The sequence below is a fragment of the Meriones unguiculatus genome, chromosome 5 (genome assembly GCF_030254825.1).
Source record: "Meriones unguiculatus strain TT.TT164.6M chromosome 5, Bangor_MerUng_6.1, whole genome shotgun sequence".
NCBI classification, from domain to species: Eukaryota; Metazoa; Chordata; class Mammalia; order Rodentia; family Muridae; genus Meriones; species Meriones unguiculatus.
Window position 1 is genome coordinate 8,400,258 of NC_083353.1, and position 27,358 is coordinate 8,427,615.

Below are 27,358 nucleotides of genomic sequence, written 5' to 3' on the forward strand. Positions count from 1 at the left end.
AAAAGCACCTTAGGGGAGGAAAAGGTGTTATCTGGCTTACAACTTCTGATCTCAGCCCAACTCAGCCCATGTCAAGGTGGAAACCTGAAGATAATTTTGCTTCCTATTCTGTACTGGATATATCAAGAAACTCATACCACAGCCAAGTAAAGTGGAAGCCATGGAAGATGCTGATCTCTAGTTAGCTCATAAATAGGCTTACTCTCAGCCTGCTCTCTTAAATAGTTTTGAACCACTTATCTAGGGGTGGAGCACCCACATTTGTTTTTATATTAATCCTTTTATATCAATGATCAAGGCGTAATTGTCCTCCACAACACACTGATAAGCCAATTAAATTCAGGTAATTCTTCAGCTGAGGTGCAACTCAGTCAGCTGTGTCAAGGCAGCTGTTAGACTTAAGAGGGATCACTTTCTTTTACTTCTTTTTATGGACTAAACATGCATCTTGAATAACTTTAATTGTTCATTGTTAAAATATAGGTTCCCCAATGACACAGCTTTGGTCTCTCTTGGAGAACTCATGGATCCCAGAATTAGGGAAGAAGCTAAAGTACTATCCAAAGGCTGTGTTTGCCTGTGAACCGTTTTGCAGGTGGTCATGGGAGAATACTATGAAGTGAGGATAAACATTCCGCTTAGAACATGCTGCAAAAATGGTGTTTTACCAACAAGTTTGATTCTTACTTACAGTAGTTATGTTCTATAAATCACTCATGAATATTTAAATGAGCAATTATCTAATTCTTGCTTGTAGAAGAAATACAGGGATAGGTTGCTGAGAGATGCAAATTACAATGTTTTCCTCATATGATTTACACATTACCATGTTTCAAGGGTATTCTGTGCCAATATCTTAAGTCGTTGATTCACTGACATGGAACACAGGCAAACAACATCGGTGTATGACTTAGCACATCTGATCTATCTCATGTCTTAACCTTCTTGTGCTTAGAGACACTTAGCACCATGCTTAAGAAATATTTTATATGGTGGAATCATTCTTACAAGCAGCACAAAGATATGAAAATGTTGCACTAAATGGACTGAAAAATGGATACTTGTTTACTGTAGGAGAGCTCATTGAAGGCAACGGATGGCTTTGTTCAGCATGATCTGGGATGCACCTAGTGGTGACTCAGACTTTTCTGCTTCTTGTATCATTTGCAAATGACTGGAGAAGAGCTTCAAATATTGATTTGGGGCTTACAAATATATTTGAGAGAATCAGCAAATTTGCAAATGAAGAGTTTGAACAGCAAGAAGACTCTTTAGCTCATTTCTGCATTCCATTTCCTGGCAACTTCTGCCAATCAAACTTTGCTTTCTAATCTTATTCATCTTGAGCAACCCCAATCTCTGAAGATCAGAGAGTTGAAGTGCTCTCACACTTGAAACACACTGAACATTCAGTTTAATCTCAACAATTTTCTGAGGATTTTGGAGGCTAAGATTAGGAAATACTTCCAACTCTAACCGCTTCCTGTGTAAGCATCTTGTGTACGATAGTAGTCTGGACTTCCTCCCATTTCAATGCCTTTGTGTCTTCAAAGGCTCTGACGCATCTATGGTCATTCAGGAAGATGAGGGAAGAAGGCTAAGATGGAGGATGTTATTCCCCAAATGACCTAATATGGGGAGAGTTTTCTTGTTGTTTGTGTGTCATCTTCCTATGGATGTCTTCATTTTTACTCATAAAAAGTCTTTCCACCCCATTCTACTGAGATGCTCAAATATTGTTTAAAATTCCTTTCCTTCCCAGCAACAGAAGGCTTTTTTTTTTTTTTTTCCTTTTTCCCTTCTCTGAATAGCTTTCAGTGTTGAAAGAGGTGCATTCTTTCATCTGGTAAAAGTTTCCTGAACCAAATATAAAAATTGTTAAGAATAGATTCTTTTGAACAAACATATGCCATCAAAGAGACGGGAAGTTATTCTACTGTCAGTGTGCCTGCACTCGGATCTCTCTGTATCATAAGGGTGGGGACAGAGAGCTGTAGGAACCTGGAAAGCCTGTGCTCTTGGCCTGGTGATGGGGAAGTCATGCATCTTCTGGAGTGAGGGGACTACCTGTGAGCCTTGTCAGTCTGCCTCTGTGTGACACAGGAAGCAGAGTCAACATGCAGCTTTTGATGATTTTATCATTTTAGTTATGCTTCTCCCCCTATTATCCACACAGGCCATCATGGCGCAACTGCCCCAGGAGGAAAAAGCAAAAATAGCTGAGCAGGTGGAGATTTTCCACCAAGAAAAAAGCAAGCTGGATGCTGAAGTGGCCAAGTGGGATGACAGCGGTAATGACATCATTGTGCTGGCCAAGCAGATGTGTATGATCATGATGGAGATGACAGACTTCACAAGGTGAGGCCCCAGGGACCCAGAGATGACCATACTCTGGTTAAACTCACACGTGTAGCACTGCCTATTGTCATGGGAAGCCTAATTAAAACGTTAAAGAGCTATATCAAGACAAAGTGGGACTCTTATTAATTTACATTTACAAATCAAAATGATCTCTTTGGTGGAAGAGAACAAATTCATTTTTTTCCTTATAATTAGCATTGTTTTAATTATCTTCCATAAGGCAATCATAACATAAAACCCCAGCTATCGGGTGACTCCTCTGTGTTTTTTACTATTTTTACGTAGATTTAAATACTATTCTGAAGATAAAGCAAATATTTTGTTGATTTCCCATTGAAAAAAAAAACATGTGCCTGCTTGTATGTAGATGTATTTTTTCATGTGTTCTAACATATGTGAAGATGACTTACTGGTTGAACATGTAAAGTCGTGCAAAATATAGAAATTCAGAACATCACCTAATGGGTGACAACATTTTTAAATTTTATTTATTTATTTATTAATGACAGTTTATTTACTTTGTATCTCAGCTATAGCCTCCTCCCTCAAACCCTCCCAATCCCACCCTCTCTCATTCATCTCTGCTCATGCCCCTCCCCAAGTCCTCCTCCCCTTCCAATTGACCCTAACTTATCAGGTCTCATTAGGATTGGCTGCATTGTCTTCCTCTGTGGCCTGGTAAGGCTGCTCCCTCCTCAGGGGGAGGTGATCAAAGAGCCAGTCAGAGTTCATATAAGTTGTGCCTTTTTTAAAAAAAATTCATTTATTTATTATTTAAACAGTACACTGCCTGCATGTATGCCTACACATAAGATGAGGGCACCAGATCTCACTATAGATGGTTATGAGCCACCATGTGGTTGTTGGGAATTGAACTCAGGACTTTTGGAAAAACAGCCAGTGTTCTTAACCTCTGAGCCATCTCTCAAGGCCTGGGTGACAACATTTTTAATGATTGTTGACCTGACTCTAATAAGGAAAGGCAAGAATTGATTATAGGTTTTAATAAAATACAGAACATGACTGTGTCATCCCCTTTACCCTTTACCTCTGGCAAATATGTACTAACGACATTACTTGGCTCCTTTTCCAAATCTTTCAAAATTGTTTTTGATTCTAGCAAAATGATTTTAGTGTTAGGAGTGTGACCTTCGAGAGCTTTAAATGTCATCATATTCATTCAAAGTTCAAGTTTGTACATTTAGTTAGTCTCCTTCAGCTTCACAAATGTATTTCTCACACACAGAATAATATCAGGAGGAAAGTCCAAGCCATTATTTAAGTCTGAATTGCCTACAAATCAGATGGTGGTGGCAGCCTCAGTCATTGCTTCCTGGGGCCCACGATGACTTCATTTGCTTGCTTTCAACATTTTATTAGTATTTTATCTGATGGATATTATGCAACCCATTAATAACATCAGTGGAACAAATAATATCATTAGTTTGAAGTGAATAATGAATCTAGTCACGTTGCTGGTTTAGATCAGGAGAACATTTTGTAATTTGCATTATATATAACTGTGGTCAAGGAAGATAAATATATTTGGGGGGTCTTGTTCAGTGATGTTGAATAACACAGACTTTTTTTTATTAGTCATAACATCATTTTAAAAGTGAAAAAAAAAGCTGGTTCCATTTCCTTTAGAATTCATATAATAATTTTTTTTGTGCTGCTCTGAATAATGAAGTGCCCAGCCTGCTGCTGAATATCAATTTTTCCTAATGTTTGATGAGCTTGAGATAGAAAGTGTGTGTATTTGTGTGCTCACGGGTATATGGTCTTCTCTGAAGGCAATGGGCTAGCTAACAGAAACAGTGGAAATGGAGCAATGGGAAGATATGGACTGAAACTACAGCGCAGGAGGCTAGGTTGCTCTCTGCTGCCTGTGCACTCTCATCCTGAGTAAAGCAGCTCTGAAAGGTCTCTTTCTTTGTGGCCTCTCACCTAAGCATACTGCATTCAGCTTTGTTCATTATTATTACTGAAATTTCATTTATACTTCAAGAAGAGGTAATTGTAGCTTTGTACAGCTGAAAATTCCTAAGTACCGTTTTGTATTATTTAAAGTTTGTATAGGGTTGATTAGAGACCGAAGCTTGACTCCTCTGCTCAAGTGTTTAAGGGGCATGCAGGTCCCACAATTACCATTCATTTATCTTTGTGTTGTCTTATTCTTATTACTGACTAACTCACTGATTGGATTCCTTCATCTCTATGAGATCCACCCTGTTGTTACTGAAACGGAAAAGATGCTTCCGGGTACTGCTACACTGTCTTCATCATGAAGGAGAAGGGCTCCCCTGTGTCTAACACTTTCCCTTCCCATCCCTTGGCTACTGACTTTCCTTTTATGAGCAAAAACTGAAGTATCATTGCTCACACAGAGAATTCAGACTTCTCGTGTCATTTTGAGAAAAAAAAAATGCCATGTACAAGAAATGTTCTTGTGTCGTACAACCAAGGTGCATGCAGACAGCCTCAGCTCAGTCTTGACTGAATAACAAGGGGCAAAACACTCACTTAAAAACCAACATAAAGGGAGGAAAATGGGCATGGGGAGGAAATCATCTGGACATATTCAATTCTAAACACTACTCAAGGAACTCAAAGCTCACAGAATAGCTATACCACCAAACTTTGTTCTGATTTAGTTAAAGAGCTCTCTCCCTCAGCTCAGTGGTTGTTGCTGGTATTTCACTCTCAATCTGCCCTCTCCTCTTCTCAAATTATGACATAGAGACAACTCTCCAACTTACTTGCACCAACTTACTTACAACTCTTTTGGCTAGACAAACCTCTTTGAATTTGCCCTTTAATGCTTGCTTTTCTTCGCCTTTCTCCATCTATTTCTCGTTCATATTTCAATTCCATCAATTCAACGGTATACCTGCAATAGTTGAACTCACATTTTTATGCTCTTTCCTGACTTCTCATGATTCATAGAATTCATTAAATTATTTCACTATGCTTATTCATCATGTATTCACCTTCTGTGACAAGCATGTGTGTGTGAGTGTGCATGTTTTTGTGTGTGTCTCTGTGTGTGGTGTGTACGTATGTATGTGTGTGTTTGTGTGTGAATAAGCACATGCCTGCCTATCTTGGTGGACATAAAATGATATCTTTGGGGAGTCAGTTTGTTCCTTCAACTGCATATTCCAGAACATGGATTCAGGTCATATAGCTTAAGCTTCATACACTTTTATACTCCAAGCCATCTTACTAATCCTAGGAAATTTCTTAGAGCATTTTCATTTTTGGGGGGGAAAGTGTGGTTCCAGAGGGGCTTATATGATTCCACACATTTGCAAATACCCTCATTATATACTCTCACTAGAGAGTTACATTATTAATATTAGCAAACTAGATGTTCCAAGAAAGCTATAGAAAATAAACTTGGATTAATTCTGAACTAGAATTCTGAGTACCCAATACTTTGCTCACAATGTACTGGCACTGTTGTAGCATATTAAGACTTACAGGGTTTCTGTAAAATACATGCAAATTAGGTGGCAAGTGGGAGCTCACAGCACTGAAGTAATAGTTTGCCCAGCTTGGTTTTCTTTTTGGAGTGACCACTTCTCGGCAAAAACTCCAAATATTGGCCTTTATGCACAAGTCAGCTGTACTTAAAGATGTTGTAATATTATATACAGTAAAAAAGTAATGGATTCTATTTCTAAGAACACCAGCAATATGGTCCAGGTGAGACAATAGAATGACTCCTGTCATTAAGGATAAAAGATTCCCTAAAATACCTTTCAACCCCCTTCCACTATAGAGTTGACGCTGAGTACAGAAGCACCAGGGTAAGGGCTCTCATTCTGGGACAAGGATCTGTACTATTAGGATTATATCTATATTCTATTTATCTTTCAGTGATAAGACTCAATTGAAAGTCTTGTCAACATTCTTGGACATGCTTTTCTTTTTTCTTTTTTTTTTTTTTTTGATTATTTGTATCTTGATTCAGTGCTATCCAGATGACTACAAGTCACTTAAACTTGTATTATTTAGTGCAGTAGCCATTAGCCAAATAGTAAACAGCCATTTAAACTATTCTTGGTTGTTATGCACATCGTAAGTCTTAATATGTTAATAATTTTTAAAAAGGCAATTTTGCCACAGTCAGTACACTGGTGTGTAACCACTCGTCTCATTAGTCTACAGATTTTCTTCTTCCTTAAACAGGTATGCACTACCTGATAACCCCTTATCACCTGCTCCTTGCAACCCTGAAACCACCTGACCCTATGGTTTTGAACACTCTTAATACCACATGAGAGGCATAATTTATTTTTGTCCTTTTGCAACTGGATTCTTTTAGAAAATAATGTTTTCCATGTTGTCTCACACTCACAAAAATGTCTTTCTGTTTTAAGGTTGAATAATATTCCACTATAATGGATATACCACATTTGGTTTCTCTACTCATTTATTAATGGACATTTAGGTCCTTCTTCCTTTGGGTATTGTGAAAAATGCTGGTGAGGACACAGAAAAGACATCTCTTTGAGTCATTGCTTAAAGAGAAATTGGGAGATCCTATGGTATTTAAAATATTTTGAGGACTCAACAAACCACTTCTGTGGTTCCTACATCATTTTACATTTGTACCAGCAATAACTCCCTTATGTTGAATATAGACATTTTCTGCTTTTTTTGTAAAATTCCTCCTAATGGGCATGGATTGGGATATCTTTGTGGTTTTGATTTTTCATTTCTCTAGTGACTAGCAATACTGTATATTTCTCTGTTCCCATTGTCCGTTGTATGGTTTCTTTATAGAGATATCTATTCAAGTATTTTACCCCCTTTAATTGAATATTTCTGTTATCAGTTTTGTATATATTTTGAATATTGATTCCTTTTTCAATTATAAGATTCATAGATATTTTCCTTATTTTATGAGTTTTATTTTCAATATCTACTGAAAATACACTTTGGTGCTAAAAGTTTCAAACTCAAGGTCAAGCTTATGTTTTTTCTTCAGTTACTTGTGCTTTTGTCATTATAACAAAAAATGTATGCCAGATCCAATGTCATGGAGGGCTTACACACATTCTTTTTCTTATGGTTTTATACTTTAGTTTTAAATTTCAGACTAATCAGTTCTAAGTTGAACATTTTGCTAATTGATATAGTTTCCCTATCACCATTTGTTGGAAATACTTTTTGCCTCATTTATTAGCATCCTGTGGAGAACCACTTGATCATGTGTGTGAGGTGCTATTTCTGAACTCAACACTGAAACACTTCCTTGTATTTCTGCTTTTGAGTCAGGACTGTGCTCTTTTGCCTACTATGCATTTATTGTAAGTTTTTAAAATTAGAAACTATGAGGCCTTCAGCCTTTTTTTTTTTTTTCTTTTCCCAGATTGCATTGCCTACTTGAAATTCCAGGTGAATTTTAGATATTTCATTTTGTTTGGGCAAGATAGAAAACCAGGATTTTAATATGGATTGCTGTGCATGTGTAGATATCTAAGTCATCTAATTGATGTTTGTGTGATGACTTTCTATATGCCAGCTTGTGTTTCTTCCAGCAATATTTTATACAGCACTGAATATGTATCTGGTGCCTCCTTAGTTATGTTTACTCCTTTTTTTATTCTTTTGATGACTTTTTAGATGAGGTTTTATTTATTTATTTTAGTTTTTTTGAAGGCTGAGTGTTGAACCCAGAGCCTTATTCATACTCAGCAGACACTAACACCTGAGCTATGCCAGTCTTGCACTGCTTTCTTAATTCTATTTCATGATGGCTGTTGTTAGTAAGCACAAAGGTGACTGTGATCTATTGTGAATCAGTGTTCTTTGGTTTCCAGCCTGCTTCTGTATGGGCACAGACATTATTTGAGAGTGTTCCTTGGTCTTCCCTGAATGTCAGGGAATGTGTTGGCATAAAATATTTATTTGGCTAGTTTTGTGATCTTTCCTGCTCTTCAACATAGATTCTAAGTCCAAGACTTTGAATTGAGCCTCCAGTGTAGACACTGGAGTGTTAAGCATTTGTTTTTCAGCATGGTGCTAATGAGTACGTAAACTCTAGTTACTGGTAGGATTAAAGGAAAACCATGCCATTTTTCCACTTTGGCTACAAGACCATCATGGGAGCCTCAAGCAAATTCAATCCACAAATACTTCTAACTTAGAGGACTTCAATAAGCTCTCAAGTTATTTACAAGTTATGAGGAGGCATTTTCTGAGATCCTTTAAAATTATGTACATAAAAATATAGATGTATGTAGTTGTGTTTATGATATGTGTAACTGGGTGTGTTTATATGCACCACACACATTCCAATGCCCACAGTGTTCAGAAGAAGGCGTAGAATTTCTTGGAAGTGGAATTAAGGCTAGCTCCACTTCAATGTAAGCAAACACACAGTTTCCTTGGCCATGGAAAATGAAGCAACCTCTATGATCTTAATGACTCTGCTTAGATAAAGGCAAAGGCTAACAGTATCATGTCAGAGTAAAAGTTCAGAAGAGGCTTTCTGTGGTCTCAGAGTTACAGAGAAATACAAACCGCTTCAATAGTTTAAAGTAGTGTCAGATTATTTAAGCTTTCCTTTAAATAATAACAGGGAAAAGAGGATATAACAAAAGAAAGAAAGCTACATAGAGATGATAAAAACATTGTCAGGGAACAGGAATCAGATTGTCACAGAATCTTTACCTCATTTCATGTTATACAAATTCATAGGTAGTATCTCATTCATGCTAGAAAAAGCTTAATGACCAGTTGAAAAATCAGTGAATATATGCTGTGGAAGACTTAATGAAACTACACCTAACTGAAATGCCTAACTTTAGATTCTTCTGTACGTGTGCTTCAACATTAGTATGAGCCTCATCTATTTTATCTTCAGCTAATAATGCAGAAAAACAAATTCCAAAATGAGAACTAGGGTGAAGGAAAACAGCATACACTACATTAACATTTATTTGATGGAAACCATTCTAAACCTTCTATTTTGTAATGATACAAAACAATTGTGGTCACTGCCCTCTTCTTAGAGCCATATGTTATCTCTTCCCGATTGGCTTTCCTCTGGGTCTCATCACATTTATGACATAGGAAAGCAATCTTGGCGTCTTAAAAAAAAATCACTGCATTTTAGATATGCACAAGGAAGAATATTAGAAAGTCTAACCTTCTAAAAACTAAGGATAAGCACATTCATCTATTCTTTACTTAGCTCCCAAGAAAGTGGATATTTATATGCTGCATTTTGTTTAAAGGTCTGTGGAGCAGGAACATTTCCCTCCCCTTTAATCAGCATTTAAAATTAAACAGGCAAGTTGATTGAGTAATATAATGTTTAATTGCCCACCTAATTGAAAATGGTATGTGAAAATGTTGGGGTGCTGCAAGCATAAGGACATTTACAATCCTAGTGTTTAATGCAATCATTAACATATGAGAACCAGAAATACAAAGTGTGTGATATTGGGAACTTTACAATTTCTGAAATTCTATCAAAATATTCCTACATTATGTTTAGGAAAGAACTGCTTCTCAAGGTGCCATCTGGACTTGAGTTAAATAATATGAAGGTGCTGGGCACAGTATGGATGGCTATGCATCTGCACTTAACGAATCGAGACTCTTCTATTTTCGAGCTACCACTTGAGGCCTGTGTAGACAAGTGTGATGGTTGTTATTAACTGACAACTTGACAGAATTTGGAGTCATATAGGAAACAAGTCTCTGGGCACATCTGGAAAGGACTATCTATGTTAAGTTTTGCCTCTAGAGCTTATCTTATGATAATTGATGTGGTAAGAGCCACCTTGATTGCATTTGGGCCCGTTCCCTGGGCACAGGATTCTGACAAATGCAGAAAGTGTGCTGAGGCTCAGAACACATCCATCATTCCCTGGTTCCTGGCTGTGAATGTGATGTGACCAACCACTTTCTACAAATACAGTGAGGTGTTGTACATGACAGTATCTACAACATGAAAACCATTAGATACTAGACTCTCCTCTTCTAATGGTCATCTTATCCAAGTACTGTTGAAGAATGAAGGATAAATGTGAATGTGTATATGAAATTAAGAGACCCCACACATACATACACAACACACACACAAGGAAACATGGTAGACTATCAAGCTGTAAGTAGGGGTGAATCAAAGCAACTTTGAAAATTTCAACAACAGGGACAGACCACATTAAAAATAGAATTTTCATCTTGGACCAAGGAGGTGGTAGGTTTGTGTGTTACCAGTTATTGAGTACAATTCTAATGATGTTGCATATGCTTTTTTCAGAGGCAAAGGCCCATTGAAAAATACATCTGATGTTATTAACGCTGCCAAGAAGATTGCAGAAGCAGGCTCTCGAATGGACAAATTAGCCCGTGCTGTGGCTGATCAGGTAATACAAAATGAAGACTGAACATTAATTACTACCAACATTCTGGGACCAGTTTTATGCAAACCATGAAATGCCTTTGCAAAATACATTTGGCAGTAATCTCTAATATTTTACAAACTGGCTTCGAGTTCATTGCAAAGGTGGCCTTAACTCAGTAGAGGCACAAAAGTCTCGGGGAATGACAGGTTAAACTAGTCCTCATTCAGAAAACCAATAATATAGCATAATGAGGGTAAAACCAGATAGGCAGATACCCCAGGACCACCGGCCCAGAGATGGCACTGCACATCAACTACTCATCAACAAAATGCCAGTCAGGCTTGCCTACACGTCAACCCAACAGCAATATTTCCTTAATGGAAGTTTTCTCCTCTCAAATGACTTCAGGTTATGTCAAGTTGACAAAAAGCTAACCATGTGGTAGGAAGAAAGATGAGTCCCATTAGTTAACACTGATCTTATTATAATACTCCGTCATTCATGAAAATTTATGCTCTTCTATAAATTGGACTAATTCTTGTGACCAAGGACAATCTAAATTTCAGCCATATTTTTACCCATAAGCAAATAAATCTCAGAAAGATGAATTCTCCAAAGCCTCACCTGTGTTTTTATGGGAAACCAGGATGTGTAGTTGAAACCTTCTCTGTCTCACATAGAATATTTGATTATATTTCAGCAATTTTTATTCAGTCTGGCTTGAACTAAAACTTTAGAATCCATCTCTAAGTGTCTTGCTGTTGGAACATTTCTTGTAAGGGTACATTAGGCAGTAGACATTTCCACATAACTGATTATCCCTTCAAGATGCAGTTAAGAACAGTTTACAGTCTGAACTACCTCAAAGCGAATATATTTTAAAAAACAAAATAAGATTCTGAAATAAAATGACTTGTAAAAACTCCATAATGCACATGAATGTGCTTCAGAAGGTGGTACCTTTTGAAGATCTTGAAAAATAGAAGGCTGGTTTTTGTTTTTGTTTTTTGTTTTTCCCCTGTGGGTATTCATAATCTCCTGATTTTTGGATTATGATTCCTAGCTATAGATTTCTGTCCCCATTTTTTAACACTAGAGTTTGTCTTCTATTTACTTTCTGTCCAACATCCCAGCCTTAATGTGAAAATACTAATGAAAAAATGGACCTGTGAAAGAAAGGTAACCACTCTGACCAGAAGATTCAGCAGCTAGTATAGAAAATACAGTATCAGCTAAGAGTTGCCCATATGAATTGTATTTATGCCTAGTAGCTAACATACTAAGATGTTTCTGTGAAATTTACTGGTTTAGAAATCTCATTATTATAACTTCAGTTTATTCTCATTGTTACCCTAACAAACTTACCATCATTTGTAGCTGTTGCTGATGTTAGGGTTACATCACATGTCAGGCTTTGGAGTATTAAATTGAACTTCTTTTTAGATAATTTCCTAAGTATTCTAGAGAGATCACATAAGAGAAAAAGAAGACAGAAAACCCACCTGGATACATGCAACAAAGATAGCCACCAAGGAAAAGTCATTGGGGCTTGATCTGCAAATGTTGGTGGGTACTGGAATGTGTGGAGCCAAGAGAGATGAATGAGTGACTCTGTCTTCTCAGGAAGAATTTTTTTAGGGGGGGAGTAAAAATTGAGTGGTGTTTGAAAAGCTTTTCCATTAAATATTTAGTATCCCAGGTTCTAAAATAATTATATTTTGATATTTTGGTGCATAAAATTCTGTAGTACCAATTTTTATTCCTGTTTTTTTTTTTTAACAGTTTAGGATCTTAATTGTTTCCCCAAACACTTTTGATATTTAGTAAATATAATAGGAATACACACACACAATCTTACACATGCACAGAGAGAGAGAAAGAGAGAGGGAAGGAGGAAGAAAGAGAGATGGAGGAAGAGGGAGAGAGGAAAGAGAACATTAAATATGTACTTATTTCTAGATTAAGAGATAGAGCATTTGCGTGATATTAAGCATGATTTGTGAGGTAAACAGATGAAAAATGTTCCTATATCTTTCTGGTATATTTATAGTCATTATCTATGACATATCTGGAATTTTTTAATGTTTTATCTAAACAGGGTGTTTATTTTTAAAATTCTGGTTGCTTTTAAAAATATGTTTTAACTAGTTCATTTTAAATAATTGAACAGAATATTACCAAAGACTGGATTGGTTGCTTTCATTTTGCATGAAAATATTTTTATGAAGATTTGAGATACGCATGCAATATAAATGCTTTACGGACCACTGCATTTTTAATTACTGTTCCATTGAGATAGAACTCTTGGTTTAATTTGCTGCAAGGTATTTGTATTGAAAGCTTTGTCAGCCCTCTGGGGAGATATCATTTTAAAGTTAATTCCTTCCAGTATATGGGTCTCTGGAGTAGGATAAATATTACAGTATTAAGTACTTGTAGAAAGCCAAAAACAGTCTCTGCGGGATGTTTTCTTGATAAATGCATTTAGCGAAAAACATCACAATAGTAGGTGTTACGTATAAAAGAAATTATTTTATTTATTTATGTATTTATGTATGTATGTATGTATGTATTTACTTATTTTTGTGGAGTAAGTGGTTAGTCATAAAAATAACTCCACATGTTATTGAAAGAACTCTCTTACAGAAAACTTAGGTCAGTCTTTCTCCCATACTCTTACACTGTGTTATTTTATGACAAGTGTCTTATGCGTGTTATCTGACTATAACCACTGAACTACACCATAGTTCCATACTTCTGTGTTAAATAAGATGCTTCAAGTTTGGCTCTTGGTTCTTATGTCATACATACATAAATACATACAAGAGTACATATATACATATACACATATATTATATATAATTAATAATTGCATATTAAATATATATGAATGTGTATATATAACTTTAAAAATACCAAATTGAGCAAAAACAAAGACCTGGAAACATCTCAAGCTGAACATTTGATAGGAACAAAAATATATTTCAGTTACTCAGTCCCCATTGGCTTAGAAGCCTCACAGAGTTTTAGAGAGATATTGGAAATATCTACAGAAGTGGGTAGTCGAACTCCATGTGCACGTAATGGATATCTACCTACTTAAATTACAATGCAGGTTAATCTCCCAAGAAAACTAACTCTGGCTGAAGGGCTCTGTTGTGATATTTACTGGGCATTTCAACTAACTTCAAATATAGCCTATCAGATTCTCTTCTTACAAGGGCTACAGTCTATTGGAGAGTCTCTTGTTTGAAGAGTTTGGCATGTTGCTAAAATTTTTAATAAGTAGAGAAAGTCAATAAAATGTATAAACTTAGTGAATTGGGGAACTCCTTCCAAAGTGAAAAGAAACAGTTTTTATGTCCAAGTAATTAAATTTAAATGGTCCCCATGGTTTGGAACAGATTGTCACAAGAGTTTTGGGCTTCTGGTATCCATTCTTTTATATCTGTGTTTCTTTACGTTGAGAAAGTGGAAGAAAACCAGAAAGAAAAAAAGCCATCGGATAATAATTTTCCTGAGTATATAAATAGCTAACAAAATAGTCTCAAATAATGCAGATATCCCAATAAGACTTCGTAAATCTTTACAAGCCTCCCTTTCCCTTTTACAAGGATAATTTGTTACATATAATTTTTTTTAATTTTCATATTTTAATATAATGCATTTTAAATGATATATCCCTTTTCCCAAACTTCTACATCATTCCATGTGCTCCTACTCCTCTTTTCAAATGTATGTACTCTTATATATATTTATATATCCTACTGGCTCCAATTAGTCTTGTCCATATATGTATACATGGTTGTAGTTTGACTGTTGTAGCATGGGTGCAGCCTGTCATTCAAAATCTGATTCTCCTTACAGCAGACCTGGAACATCTGTAGCTTCTCAACTAGGATTAAGACCCTGTGAGCCCTTCCCCAATGCATGCTGGAATGTTGATTCATGTGGTACTGTGCAGGTCCTATGCAACCATAGCAGTGGAGAGTTCATGGGTAAAGTTTTATCAAAGTGGAGCTAACCACTTGAAACCATCACCTGTGGCATTTGTCCAATGCATTATGGAAAAGTGGAGTAGAATGAATGTAATTAAGTATGTGACACTAAAACGTTTTAAACCATAAGTGTTAGAAATTGAAGAGTATTTATTAATTGATACCACTTTTTGGGGGGCTGTTTTACAGTGTCCTGATTCAGCATGTAAGCAGGATTTATTAGCCTACCTTCAGCGGATTGCCTTGTACTGCCATCAGCTTAACATCTGCAGCAAGGTGAAGGCGGAAGTTCAGAATCTAGGAGGAGAGCTCATTGTGTCAGGGGTAAGCTGAGATTTTGGCTTCACAATGTCGTATGCCTACTGTTGTGCTTCCAAGGCAAGCATTCTTGGCAACAGTACTGTTGAAAACACTGAACGACAGTGATTCACAGCTTAAAAAAAATGTTATCACCATTATTCCAGACCTTACAATAGCTCACAAAGAGCAATTTGATTTTCCAATTACCCCATGTTTATACTAGCCTTGTACAATCTCCATTCTTCACAAGAAAACTAATTTCATAGTCTGGAAACTCATTGCCAAGCTGTGACTATTCTAATTATTGGGGGCTTTTGCATATTTACTCATTGTGAGTCGGCTTCCCCTTTGTTAGTGCTGGTAATTTTCATTCTCTTTTCAGGAGCCAGCCTCTCTAAGTGTGGACCAGGTTCACATGTTAGAGATGATGAGACATTTATCAGGTTCCAATGCATACTAGGTTATCAGTAACCCTTGTCAGTCAATTGTTTCAATTTAATACAGGTGGATGTGCTGTTGCCAAAACCCTACATAGTTATCAAACACGATTATATATTCTTTGATAGATCACCCTAATATTTACCTTTTCATAAAATATAATTATGTGAACCATTTCCATCAAAGCATAGAAGTAAGAAGTTCAAGGAATGTTTAGCAGAATCAAGATTTCTTGGCAAGATTCCAAATGTTTGTGTTGAGGCTCTTTACCTTGGCTTCTTCTTTTCCACCATCCCCTTTCTCTCTACACAGGGTGCCATTTGTTTTAATGATTTGCAAGTTCCAAAGTGTGGCTGTGCCACCTTTAGTTCTTTTCCCAGCTACCTGAGATGCAGCCACTGTACCTGCAGACTGAGCAGGAACATAACCCTATCAACATGATGAATGTGAGCAAATGTTCAATTCCTTCTGAAATAATTTCTGTTGTCTTGGAAAGTCAAAACTCTGTAGTTTGGTAACTTTATGTGGATTAGTATAAACCATCCTCAGTCCCAAGTGTTTCTATCCTGTGTGGCTTGCCTTACTGAAAACATAGCTGGGGAAAGAGCTGGTCTGGCTGGCATGGAGGTCCCATCTGGAAAGTCTGTTCCATGCAGTCCAACCTTAGGGCTCAGTCAGTTGGCTATTTTGTGCCTCTTCCTAAAGTACCATCACCTCTTTGCATTTCCAAAGTGATCCTGCTTTAACATTCTTCCACAACCAAGAGCTATCTGTCTTGCAGTGTGTCCTTCTGTCTATCTGGTGATGATCAATTCTCTCTGGCCAAGAAGTGATCAAAAACATTGCATCTCCCTTGCTTCCTTTCTGATCTTCAGCTGTGATGGTACAGTTTTTCATATCACTCTGCTTTTGTACCCATTTGTCCATAGCACCTGTGAAACTGAGAGCTTTTTTGTTCAGCTTACTTCATGTGCTTCCATTTGTTACTTTTCAAATCTTATGATTGACATGGATGCTCAGTGTATCCTTGTGGATCTCAGACTCCATCAAACTCATTCGGGCAAATATTTCCCCTGGCAGAGCTGCTGTCCATCACTTCCTCAGTACTCATTGTCTGTCACCATCTGCAGAGCTTCATTTCCATTGTCCTTTCGTTATGTAGATGTAGTTCAAACCGTCATGGCTTTGAATCACTCACACTTTTGGCATTTGCGGAGGTGTTTGAGATTGAGAACACCATCAAGAAGCCTGTTTCTTTCCTTGAGACTTAGTGGAAAAGTTCATAAATCCTTGCATGGAAGAAGGCTTCTTATAGAGGAATGCTGTTTAACTTGGTGATAATTCAGAATCAAGTGCATTATGAACATTCCTGTCATGCTGCTCAGGTACGGTCCTGCTTGGGGCCACCTCATTGCTTTTATTTTCAAGCTTGACTGCTCTGTGGTACCACATCTGCATCTGTAGCCTGCTGTCTTCCCCACTTCTGCTTTCATACGAGTCCTCATCCCTTTTCACTGATAGCCAAAATGGAGAAAAGTTGGAAAGCACTATATTTATTGTGCAAAATAGCCACCAATGACTGCCTTCAATGTTCAGAAAGTCAAGGATATGAGACCCCATACACAGAAATTTTCAATTATTTTGCCAAGAAAATTCCACCAGCGTTGAGTGCCACATTTAATTTGTTCTCCATTGGGGTAAAGTTGCTACATTTTTTTTTGGTAGAGGTCACTATAGTTTCACATATATGCAAGGAAAGGAGATACTTGAAGCTTCTTGCTTATTTCTCCATAGAGTTTATCAATGTGGCTTTTTCTTTGAAATATATGAAAACCGAAAGGAAGCCAAAGTCTCTGCAAAATCAACAGAGATTTGGATAGATTATCTTCAGTTGCCAAGAAAAATGATTTGTGTTTAAAAGCAAAACACCAGCCATGTTTTATGTTTCCATGGTGAACACAGGTTAAAATAACACATACACACGTATATACTATTTCAGCATATTGGTGTTTTATGTGATTCTATGTGCATACACTGGAACTTACCTGTTACTATGTCTGCTTGAAATGGAGAAAGAAAACTCAACTAGTCATGGGACAGAATAGGTATAACAACTCTGAGTCATTACAGAAATTACAGAAATGAAGTAATCCAAGATGTGTATGTCTTTGGAAATTTATCCTCACAGCTGTTTGAGAAGTACTCATTTTCTGTCTGGTATTTATTTTTTATGTTGTCTTATACAATTCTGAGCAACCTAATGGTGCAGTTCTTATTAAGTTTCAAAGTAGTAGATGAATTTGTAAGCCAATAAATTCAGCTTGGTTATAAATAAAATAATTCACCAATTTTTAAATGAACAGAATGATAAAAAATATTATGGCAAAAAAGGAGTGGATCAAGAGATTAGCCAGTTTGAATATGAGCTAGCCTTGTTTAATTCAGTGTTGTTTAAAGTTCTAATTCAGTTTAGAGAAAGAAATAAAAGACAAAAGGAAACAAGCATAAGGCAAGAAGAGAAAGGATGGAGGGAAGGGGAAACATTATCACTGGGTACCCAACAAGCTTACTATAGGTAAAAGTCTGTTAAATGTGATAGCATCCTATCATTGTGGGAGGGGAGTTGAGCCAATGTGTACTTTTTGTCTTTTTGAAGTGGGTGTGCTTATAGTGGTATATGTACCTGTTAGTGTTGTGCATGTGTACAAGTGGGTGTTAGTGCACATGTCTGCACACCCATGTGGAGAGAGGTCCACAGTGGGTGTCTTTTCACAGTCACTTTCCACCTTTATTTTTGAGAAAGTGTCAGTGACACTGAAGCTCATTGATTTGGCTAGGCTTAGTGGTCTACTAATGAGCTTCAGAAATTCGCCTGTCTCTGTATCCTTCTTTGCTGTGCTACAGGCACAAAGCCAAGTGCTGGGCTTTTCACACGATGCTGGAGATAGAACTGAGCCACCTCTTCAGACCCTTGAGCCAAAGTTTTAAAAAAAGTCAATGTTATTTTTGATTATTTCATTTTTTAAATTGAAAATGGTTTTCTCTCATATAATGAATCTCAACCTGAGTTTCTCCTCCCCTTACCCCTAAAAGCCCCTCTCTCCATGAAAGTGTTTTAGCATCTAAAAAGGTGTTTTAAGGTTGGTAACTGCAACTAGATGAATAAAGAAAAAAGAAATAAAAAGGAAAAGAAAGGATATGACCACTCTTAGGTATTGTGTAGGAGAAAGGTTAGTATAGATATGTGGAAGAGGATAGCCAGAGTCAGACACATCTGAGAGTCCAGAGTGGTCATTGTTATGCCCAGTTCGCAAGCCCCCAAAAGATCTCCAGGAATTGAGTCCGTTGCAAAACACATGAGGGTCTTTTTATTGAAAATTACAAGCTGCAGCTTGGGCTACACAGCCCCCACCCCTGAAGCTGTGGGAGCTGAGTGCCCCCTTCCCCAGGTTAGTGGGGTGATTTGTAGATTCTGGTCCATCCCAGAATGCCCAAGGCAGGGGCAATTCCTGCCTGGCAAGCATCTATTGGTCAAGGTGCTACATTTTGAATCGATTGGCTATAGGAAGGTTCCCAGACCATTAATGCCCAGGTGTCCCTCCCTAGGGGAGGGTCCAGTTTCCTAGCAACTGTATCTCTAGTGGGTAGGGAAAGAATGCAGCAAGGAGGTCCTTCCTCTCAGGGCATTACTAGACTTCTCCACCCACATAGTTCAGGCCTTAATAATAGATGCTAATTTTTAATCTTTTTGGTCTCTCAGTCATGACCTTGAACCATGTGGAGAGAATTGCAAAAAGGAAAAAAAAAAGTAGCTTTATTTATTTGAGAATTCTATGCATTTTGATCATATTCACTAACTCCTCACAAATCTAGCCTCAACCTCCATATTTCTTCCCCAGTTATCATCTTAAAACAAAAAGCAACAAGCTGGACAGTTGTGGTGCATGCCTTTAAACTTAGCACTTAGGAGGCAGAGACAGGCAGATCTCTGTGAATCTGTGACCAACTTTGTATACAGAGTAAGTTCCAAGACAGTTCCTGAACTGCCCCCTCAAAAGAAGACTAGAAAAAACAAACATATAAAATTTATATTTATATATACATATATGTCTGTACCCTTCTTTCTTGCCCATTGTTTGTGGAGGGTAGAAGACAGTATCTGAGCTAGTAGCACTAGAATTACAGTTGTGAGCTACCATGTAGGTGTGGTGAACTTAACCCACCTTAAATTAACCACTGGGCCTCAGACCTTACATTCTTTTCTTTCTTTCTTCTTTTTTAAAAGCCCTCTTAGTCTATGTTGTGTTGTAAATGAATGGGTGTGGGGTCTTTCCGGAGAGTCTGGTCAGCCTACCACAGGTCACTCCTTTAGACAAATTCTTCCTCCTTCAGAAGCCACCACCTAGTAACAGTTACTCAGTTAGGGGTGGGGTTCTTGAGGAGATTTCTGCACCACACTGGAATGTTGACTGGCTGGATCTTGTACAAGGCTCCTACAGGCAAACCACAGCAGCTGAGTGCATGAATGTAGTCATCTTGCCATGTCCATAAGACACAATTTCACTTCTAAGATAGCCCCTGAGACTTGCAAGAAGCTGTGACATAGATGTTTCATTTGTAGCTGAGTCCTCCATTGATATTTTTTCTCTGCTGTTTCATCAGTTGTGAAATTTGGTGGTAAACCACAGTCCAAGGAAACTTACCTGATGAGGTCTGAGAACTGCACTCATCTATAAGTATAGAGAATAAGGAAACAGTTACAAGTTATTATCGTCCTGTGTGGGACGGTGGTATGTGTACCACAGCAAACACTTGGAGATCAGAGGTCAATTTTGTGTGGCTGGTTCTCTCCTTTGACCTTTTAAGTGGGTTCTGGGGATCGAACTCAGTTCACCAGACTTAATGTGGTTGTATGTTTACTTGCTGACCATCTCACTGGCCCAGTGCAAATCATTCCTATTGCGCATATTTTACATTGTACATTTAACATATTCATTTGCAAGATGAATACGAATACTCATGGTGCTCTATGAATAATAGTCTTTAAAATACTGTAAACTAACGATTTTAAAACCAGTCCTGACAACAGAATGGAAATACAGATATATTTATGTCTCTCATCTATCTATCTATCTACGTGTCTACCTATCTATCTATCTTCTATCACTCTACCAATCTACAGAAAAACCCCCAAATATTTCATATTTTCCTTTTCTTCCCTCAATATGCAAGAGTCTAATGGCTGGTATGTCTGATCTGATCTAAAGCAATTTATAAAAAAAAGAAAACATACAATGCAGTGTGTGTGTGTGTGTGTGTGTGTGTGTGTGTGCATATATATGCCTGTGTGTGAATATATGTCTAGTTGAGATAAGGATGAGATCTTATTTGAAAGCAAGACTATCTCCTTAATATTACAAAACAATAATATCTGAGTATCTTGTAATGAGATGAAATAGTCCTTGGCACAACCATTATATCTAATTGTGCAGAATCATTCTTTAAGCATCTCCTTTTTTGGAGTTTTTAAAATATCTGCTGATTCTAGCTATAGTTGATTCTTGATTATCTCCAGTGATCGAATCATACCATAATGGGGGAAAATCTAAATTGCTAGCTATTTCCACATGGAGTTAGAGAACATTTCTGTGTTTCTTTTGAACAAAAGAATATGCTTTAAAGAAATTCACAGCAATTCAGAAGAATTTTCTTCTGATCTTCTAGGCAGTGGGTCATTAAGTATTCAGGCTTAAAGGACCTATATTCCTTGATCTACAAACAGTCTCAGTGTCTACAGAGAATAATGCCAAATAATAAATCTGCACTGGGGAGTATGTACTGTGCAATGGTAAGAAATTAAAATGGGTGTGTATCAGCTACAAAATGGAAACAATTCTTAGTACACATTTTATTGGTGAGTTGCCACAAGATGTAAATTTTGTCCCCAAAGCCTCACCTCTAATCTATTATGATGGCAAAACTGCAACGTGTACTTACATTTTGATTCCTTCATTATGTTTTATATTCATATTTATACCAGTTAATTCAAGGTGTTGATTTTTATCCACAAATTCTCTAGGACCAGTTATCATTAATTTTTTTAAATAAAAATGCATCCTCCCAAGGGCATAAACATATTACTTGATCAAACTTATAATTTCAAAGAAACAGGGAATTAAAATTTTAATAGAAAAGTAAAAATTCTCCATAGGTCTCAATATAGAGATCTGGGCGAGCAGTTGCTCTGTATATTATCTATCTAAATTCAAGCAGCCCTGAATGAAGAATGATTGGACACAGTTCCACCATAAGAAAAGGCTCTTCAGTTACATACTCTGTGATGGCACTATCAACTTACCTAAGGGCTCAGTTCTATTTGCTTCTTTGTTTCTGTAATAAAATACGATGACCTAAAGCAATATGAGGGAGAGAGTCTGGATGTTCTGGAAGGCATGTCAGCATGATGTGGGGTTGAAAATAAACCGAAAGTGGGGTAAGGTGACATACCCTCAAAGATTCTACCAGTAATGTACTAAGTGTAAGAAGGTTCCATTACTTCTCCAAACATTACTACCAACTGTGGACAAAGCACTCAAATACTATTAGGGACTTTTTCATCCAAACCACCATACTGCCTACTGAAAGAAATTATTCATCAATAGGATAGAGTGAAACAAGGTGAATGTCCTGTATTATTTTACATATACAAAAGGACTATGTTTCAACATACTTATCTGAAAAGAAGAAAAAGACACTCTTTCTGAGAAAGCCAGGACAAAAATCAAGTAAATGACTTAAGTTACCTAGGCATGTTTATGATTGAGCTGTATTTGATCTCCTTACCATATTCATTTGGTGACATCATCTATACTTGCATAGGGCTAATGAGTTATCTTTAGTTTTGTTTGGGGAGTTTATATTGGTTTCATTTTCTGTTGTTGGGAATTAAAATACCATGACAAAAAGCCAACCTAAGTGAAAGATTTATTATGTATCACAGATCCAGAGTACAAATCATCATGTTGGGAGAATCAGGGAAACAAGAGCTTGAGAAAGCTGATCACTCTGTGTCTACAGGAGGAAAGCAATATGATAATGCTCACTTTCTTCAGTTACGCTTTGCTGGACCCCCTGCCCTGGGTATATTCCCATACATGATCAAAATGGGTCTTGCTATGTCAATTAACAAAAGTCAAGAAAATTTCCCACTAGCATGACCAGAGGCCCATCTCCCATATGATTCTATATCCTATCAAATTGACAATTAAAAGCAATTATTACAAAGACCTTATTGTTTATAAGATCAGAAAGAGTTAAGGGCTTTAAAAAGAATGCATTGGTCCTAGAATTATAAGCATCACCACTTATTCTTTTGAGAATAAGATGTTTTTTTTTCAAAGTTGTGAGAGCCTCTAATTAAAAGGAGGAAAGCAAATAATTAACACCTTAATCTATTATCAACTAATGCTTTAGATTTCAGTTGATATTCTGAGAATTATTTGGCAACCAATTAACAATAATACCTTGTAAAATCTTAGAAACTGTATACATGGAATTAGCTGAAAGCAGGGAGATAATTGGCTTTATCTTGAAATATCTGTGAAGTTTAGAAAAGTGTTTGGAAATAATACTGCCTTATAAAGTGTTAATATAAGCAATATTCTAATCTTGACCACTGTTTTACATGTGATAGCTTTTTAAGGTTCTATCCCAAGATCTTTTATTATTGTAAATATTTAAAGTAATACTTTTAAGTAAGACTTGAGGATTTTAGCTCAGTGAAATAGCATTTGTGTAGCAAACTCAGGGTCTTGGTTTTTGGTGTTTAGCACGCAAAAAAAGTTAAAAATAGTCTCACCAGGGAGTACTGCAGAGGCTGATGTATCTACCAAAGACCATACATAGAGAGAACATAGATTCCCCTGCTCAGATGAAACCCATAGACAGCTCAGTCTCCATGTGGGTTCTCTCCTAAGAGGAGAAGAGACAGTCTCTGACATAAACTCAGTTGCCTGCTCCTTGACCAATTCTCCCTGGTGGGGCAACCTAGCCAACCCACAGAAGATGATGATTCAGGCAGTCCTGATGGGACCTTATAGGCTAGGGTCAGCCAGTAGGAAAGGAGGCCTTCTCCTATCAGTGAACTAAGGATAGAGGGATAGAGGAGGAAGAGGAAGGAAGGGTGGGATTGGGAGGAGATGAGGGAGGGGGCTACACCCTGGATACAAAGTGAATAAATTGTAATAATAATAAACATAACGATATAGTTTGCTTCTTTATGTCCTCTCCTGTAATTGTTAAGTGAAAAAAGTTTAAAATATTGCTTAGATAAGCTTTGTAAAGGAAACCTTTTAAACAATTTTGAATATGTAAGAGCAGTTTCATGTGTACTTACTCCCTGACCATGAACCAAATATTGTTGAGAGGTCAAAGCATTCAGTGAATAAAGTACATAGAAATATAATCCTGGGTTTCTGGAATCCCTGTATTATGGGAGTCATCAGTGTTAGCTACAGTTAAAATTGACTTATGTTTACAACTAGTCTATACTTCATTGCTAATCTATTGTAGTTTTCTTCTCTCATCTCTACTTTGATTGTCCCTAGCAAATCTAGACTGAAGAAAAAATACTGAAAAAAACAGATAAAATATTTTACAAAGTTGATATAAATATTAAATAGATAAAACAGACTATGTTAAGCCATATACTAAAGATGGAGATTTCATTGTTGATTTTGTGTATTTTTTTCCATTACCAAAAATGTCCAAGAGTGTAGCAATGCTGACAAGAGGGTTTCTTTCCGGTTCTAGATATGGTAAAGTTCTGAAAACAATAGTTCTCTAAGCAGGATCAGTGTTTGTGCCAGTCTTCACGATTTTGAGTTGAAAGTTTTCCTGGGATACCTCATTTTGTAGGGAAGATTTCTTAACTTCTGATCAGACTGACTACTGGTAGTGATATATATGAGCCTGTAGGGATGGCTTTTATATGGAACATGTGTCAAGATAACCTTAATATCCAGTGATAAACTAATAATAAGGATCCAAAGAACTGCATTTATTTCTCATCCACATGGATAGGTTCTGGTTCCTTAAATTCAGCATCCATTGATTATGCCACACTTGTACTATGTGAATATCAAGCAGAAAGCATGAGTCGACGCAAGTCATTCCAAGCTTCTTAGACTCTGCTAGCAAATAATTACCATGGAGGATACTTTTTGTCTACTATGTTTATTAGATATGTTTTCTGTACTTTTCGTCTATAGTTTCTCAGCTTTCTGAACTGTTTGGGATTCTTTGTTAGAATGGCTGGCATCGTTGGATGGCTACCTCTGTGTCTTCACCATTCTCTTGGTTTACTGCATCCTGGAAATGAAAATGTTTCACTTACTGTTGTCTGTCCTTATAGATTATTTTGTCAAGTGCTTTCCCCAACCTAATTTAAGTGATTTATGAAATATGGGTTTGATCAGCCCTTAGAAGAGAAATATGTACACATTATAGCCCATATATCTTATAAACAGTGAAGGCTTTTGGATGGGCAATATCAAGCTTTCTCATTTCAGATTTCCTCAACTGCTTCAGAACACATCATCTTACTCTAATCTTGAACAGTCACTTTCCTTTTAGACAATAAAAGTGTTTCAAATCTTTCATCTTAATCCTACTTCCTAGAAGGCAAGCTTTCTTAATTTAGCCTTTTAATCTTCCATCATCAATACTGTATCTTATTTTATTACTTTTCTTTGAACACCTTCATTTATGCAGATCTCTTGCTGATAATGAAGTTGACTGGAATTGGAGTTAGATGTTCTGTCAAATCTGTATGACCTATGTCCTAACCTTATTCATCCATTTTCTTTGGCAAATCTATTTTGCCACTGGCAGTGACTACCTTGGAGTGGTTCCAGTCAGGCTCATTTAAAAAATGACTGTCTATTCTTTTCTGCTCTAATTTCCATGCATAAGATAGTACCATAAAACAAGCAAATCAAGCAATTCTGCCTTTATCTAGGAACTGATTCAAACAATACCTCTATGATTGTTTATTGATACTTCTTTTCCTGAGGTACTTTTCTTCAATAATCACACTGTGGTCAAGTTGTGTGGCCCTGGCCTAGTTGTTTTTCATGTTCAATTAGTTTTTAAATGCATCTGCAGATCATTTTTTAAAATAACTTATCATTCCAGTGGTTTCTTGTAAACCTCCCGTATTAAAATTTAAATTGGATTCATTAATACAAAGAAATTAAAAGTCATCCTATATGCCTTGGTCAGAAAATAACATAGTAACTGTAACGATAGAAACTCCTGCCCGGCATCTCAAAATCACTTTATGTCTTATACTGAAGAGATTCCCCATCCATTTGTCTGAATATCATGGAAAGCATGCAACAGATTCTTAGTTTGAAGTCAAATGTAGTTTGCATAAACATTATACATGGACTAGACCCTTGGATTACATTCTGCATCAAAGCGAGTTATCTTGTTTTAACTAATCCCATCACTACAAGCATTTTCACAATCAGTCACATCAAATTCACCTGAAGCGTCAGCACAGCGTATTACTGAGCATCTTTTTGATGCAGCCTAGTTTTGCATTGGCTTCCTGAAGACGTTTTCCATTTCCCAAATATCAATGGGCAGCTGATAAAAGATACTTACAGATTATGGCCCTACTTCAGTATGTTCCATGTTTAAAAACCACTTAAATCAATGTCTGTTCTTTCATTGTAATGGTGTAGAATTGTAACTTCTTTATTGAGTAGTCAAAAATCTTAAGATGTTTATGGGAAATTGCATCATTAATCTTCATGACCTTTACAGTTTTGAAACATGGGAGATGACTCAAGTTTCTAAGATTTCAGAATCATTTTAAAAATAATATTCCAAATTGACCAGTATATTCTCTATAATAAAAAAATCAGGCAAGGCTTATTAACTAAAACCAATGGCATATTACAAATTATTAAAAAAGCTAAGATAAGCCAAAAAATCAATGATTCAATATGTAAAAACTAAAAGTAAAACTTTGTAGGGTCATCAATTTCAATATCTCATAAATAAACAATATTGTATGCGGAATTTGAATTTATGCATAGAATTGAATAAAATGGAAATACAGCAACGGAATACATATAGAGTATTCTTGCTTTTTCTCACTCAGGGAGACAGTCATCTGTGGGAAAATTCCCCTGTGCATATACACTTGATAATTTTTTCATTGGTGTCATTTTGCATTCTTTAAAGACATCTTTTAAATGTCTCCAACATTAATTTTGAAGCTGAGTATGTTGCTAAATCTATCATTCATTTGAATTTAGTAACTTCTGTGTTGCAGATTGTCCTGAAACCTGCCGCTTTGCATAACTTTCTATTGCACTTATTGTAGTGCACATATGTATTTGGTAAATGACAGAAATTGAACTACTTTGACTTAAAAACCAACATTGTACACATTTGGTATTTTATTTATCTGCCTATAGTTTGGCAATCCCAAAGTTATTATTTTGAACTCTACTTTTTTCTAACACTTTTTGGAATAAGACTGTTTTGCTTTTTAATGCATTCCACTACACCAATATTTTTTAACCTCCTTGATGCTATAACTGTCTCAGACAGTTTATCATGTAGTAGTGACCCCCAAATAAAATTATTTGGTTGGTACTTCATAACTGTGATTTTTCTACTGCTGTGAATTGTAAAGTTAATGTCTGATACGCAGAATATCTGATATGTGAGCCCTAAAGTGCTTGTGAGAACTACTGCACTAGACATAAGCATTACTGGTTTCTATATGAAACAGGAACTATGGTTTATTTTGAGACAAGGTTTCCCTGTGTAACCTTGGCTCTCCTGGATTCCCTTTGTAAACCAGACTGACCTCAA

The 27,358-nt window shown here is 36.6% G+C and overlaps 1 protein-coding gene across 2 annotated transcripts in view; it reads left to right on the forward strand.

Moving 5' to 3' along the window:
• The window catches only part of Ctnna2 (catenin alpha 2), a 1,157,068-nt gene that overhangs the window by 1,103,724 nt on the left and 25,986 nt on the right, over nt 1-27,358 (forward strand). For both annotated transcript variants that reach the window (XM_060383518.1, XM_060383519.1), the window contains exons 15-17: nt 2,177-2,358; nt 10,646-10,751; nt 14,918-15,052. In XM_060383518.1, coding sequence (XP_060239501.1) covers nt 2,177-2,358; nt 10,646-10,751; nt 14,918-15,052 — 423 coding nt within the window. The remainder of the gene's footprint in view (nt 1-2,176; nt 2,359-10,645; nt 10,752-14,917; nt 15,053-27,358) is intronic.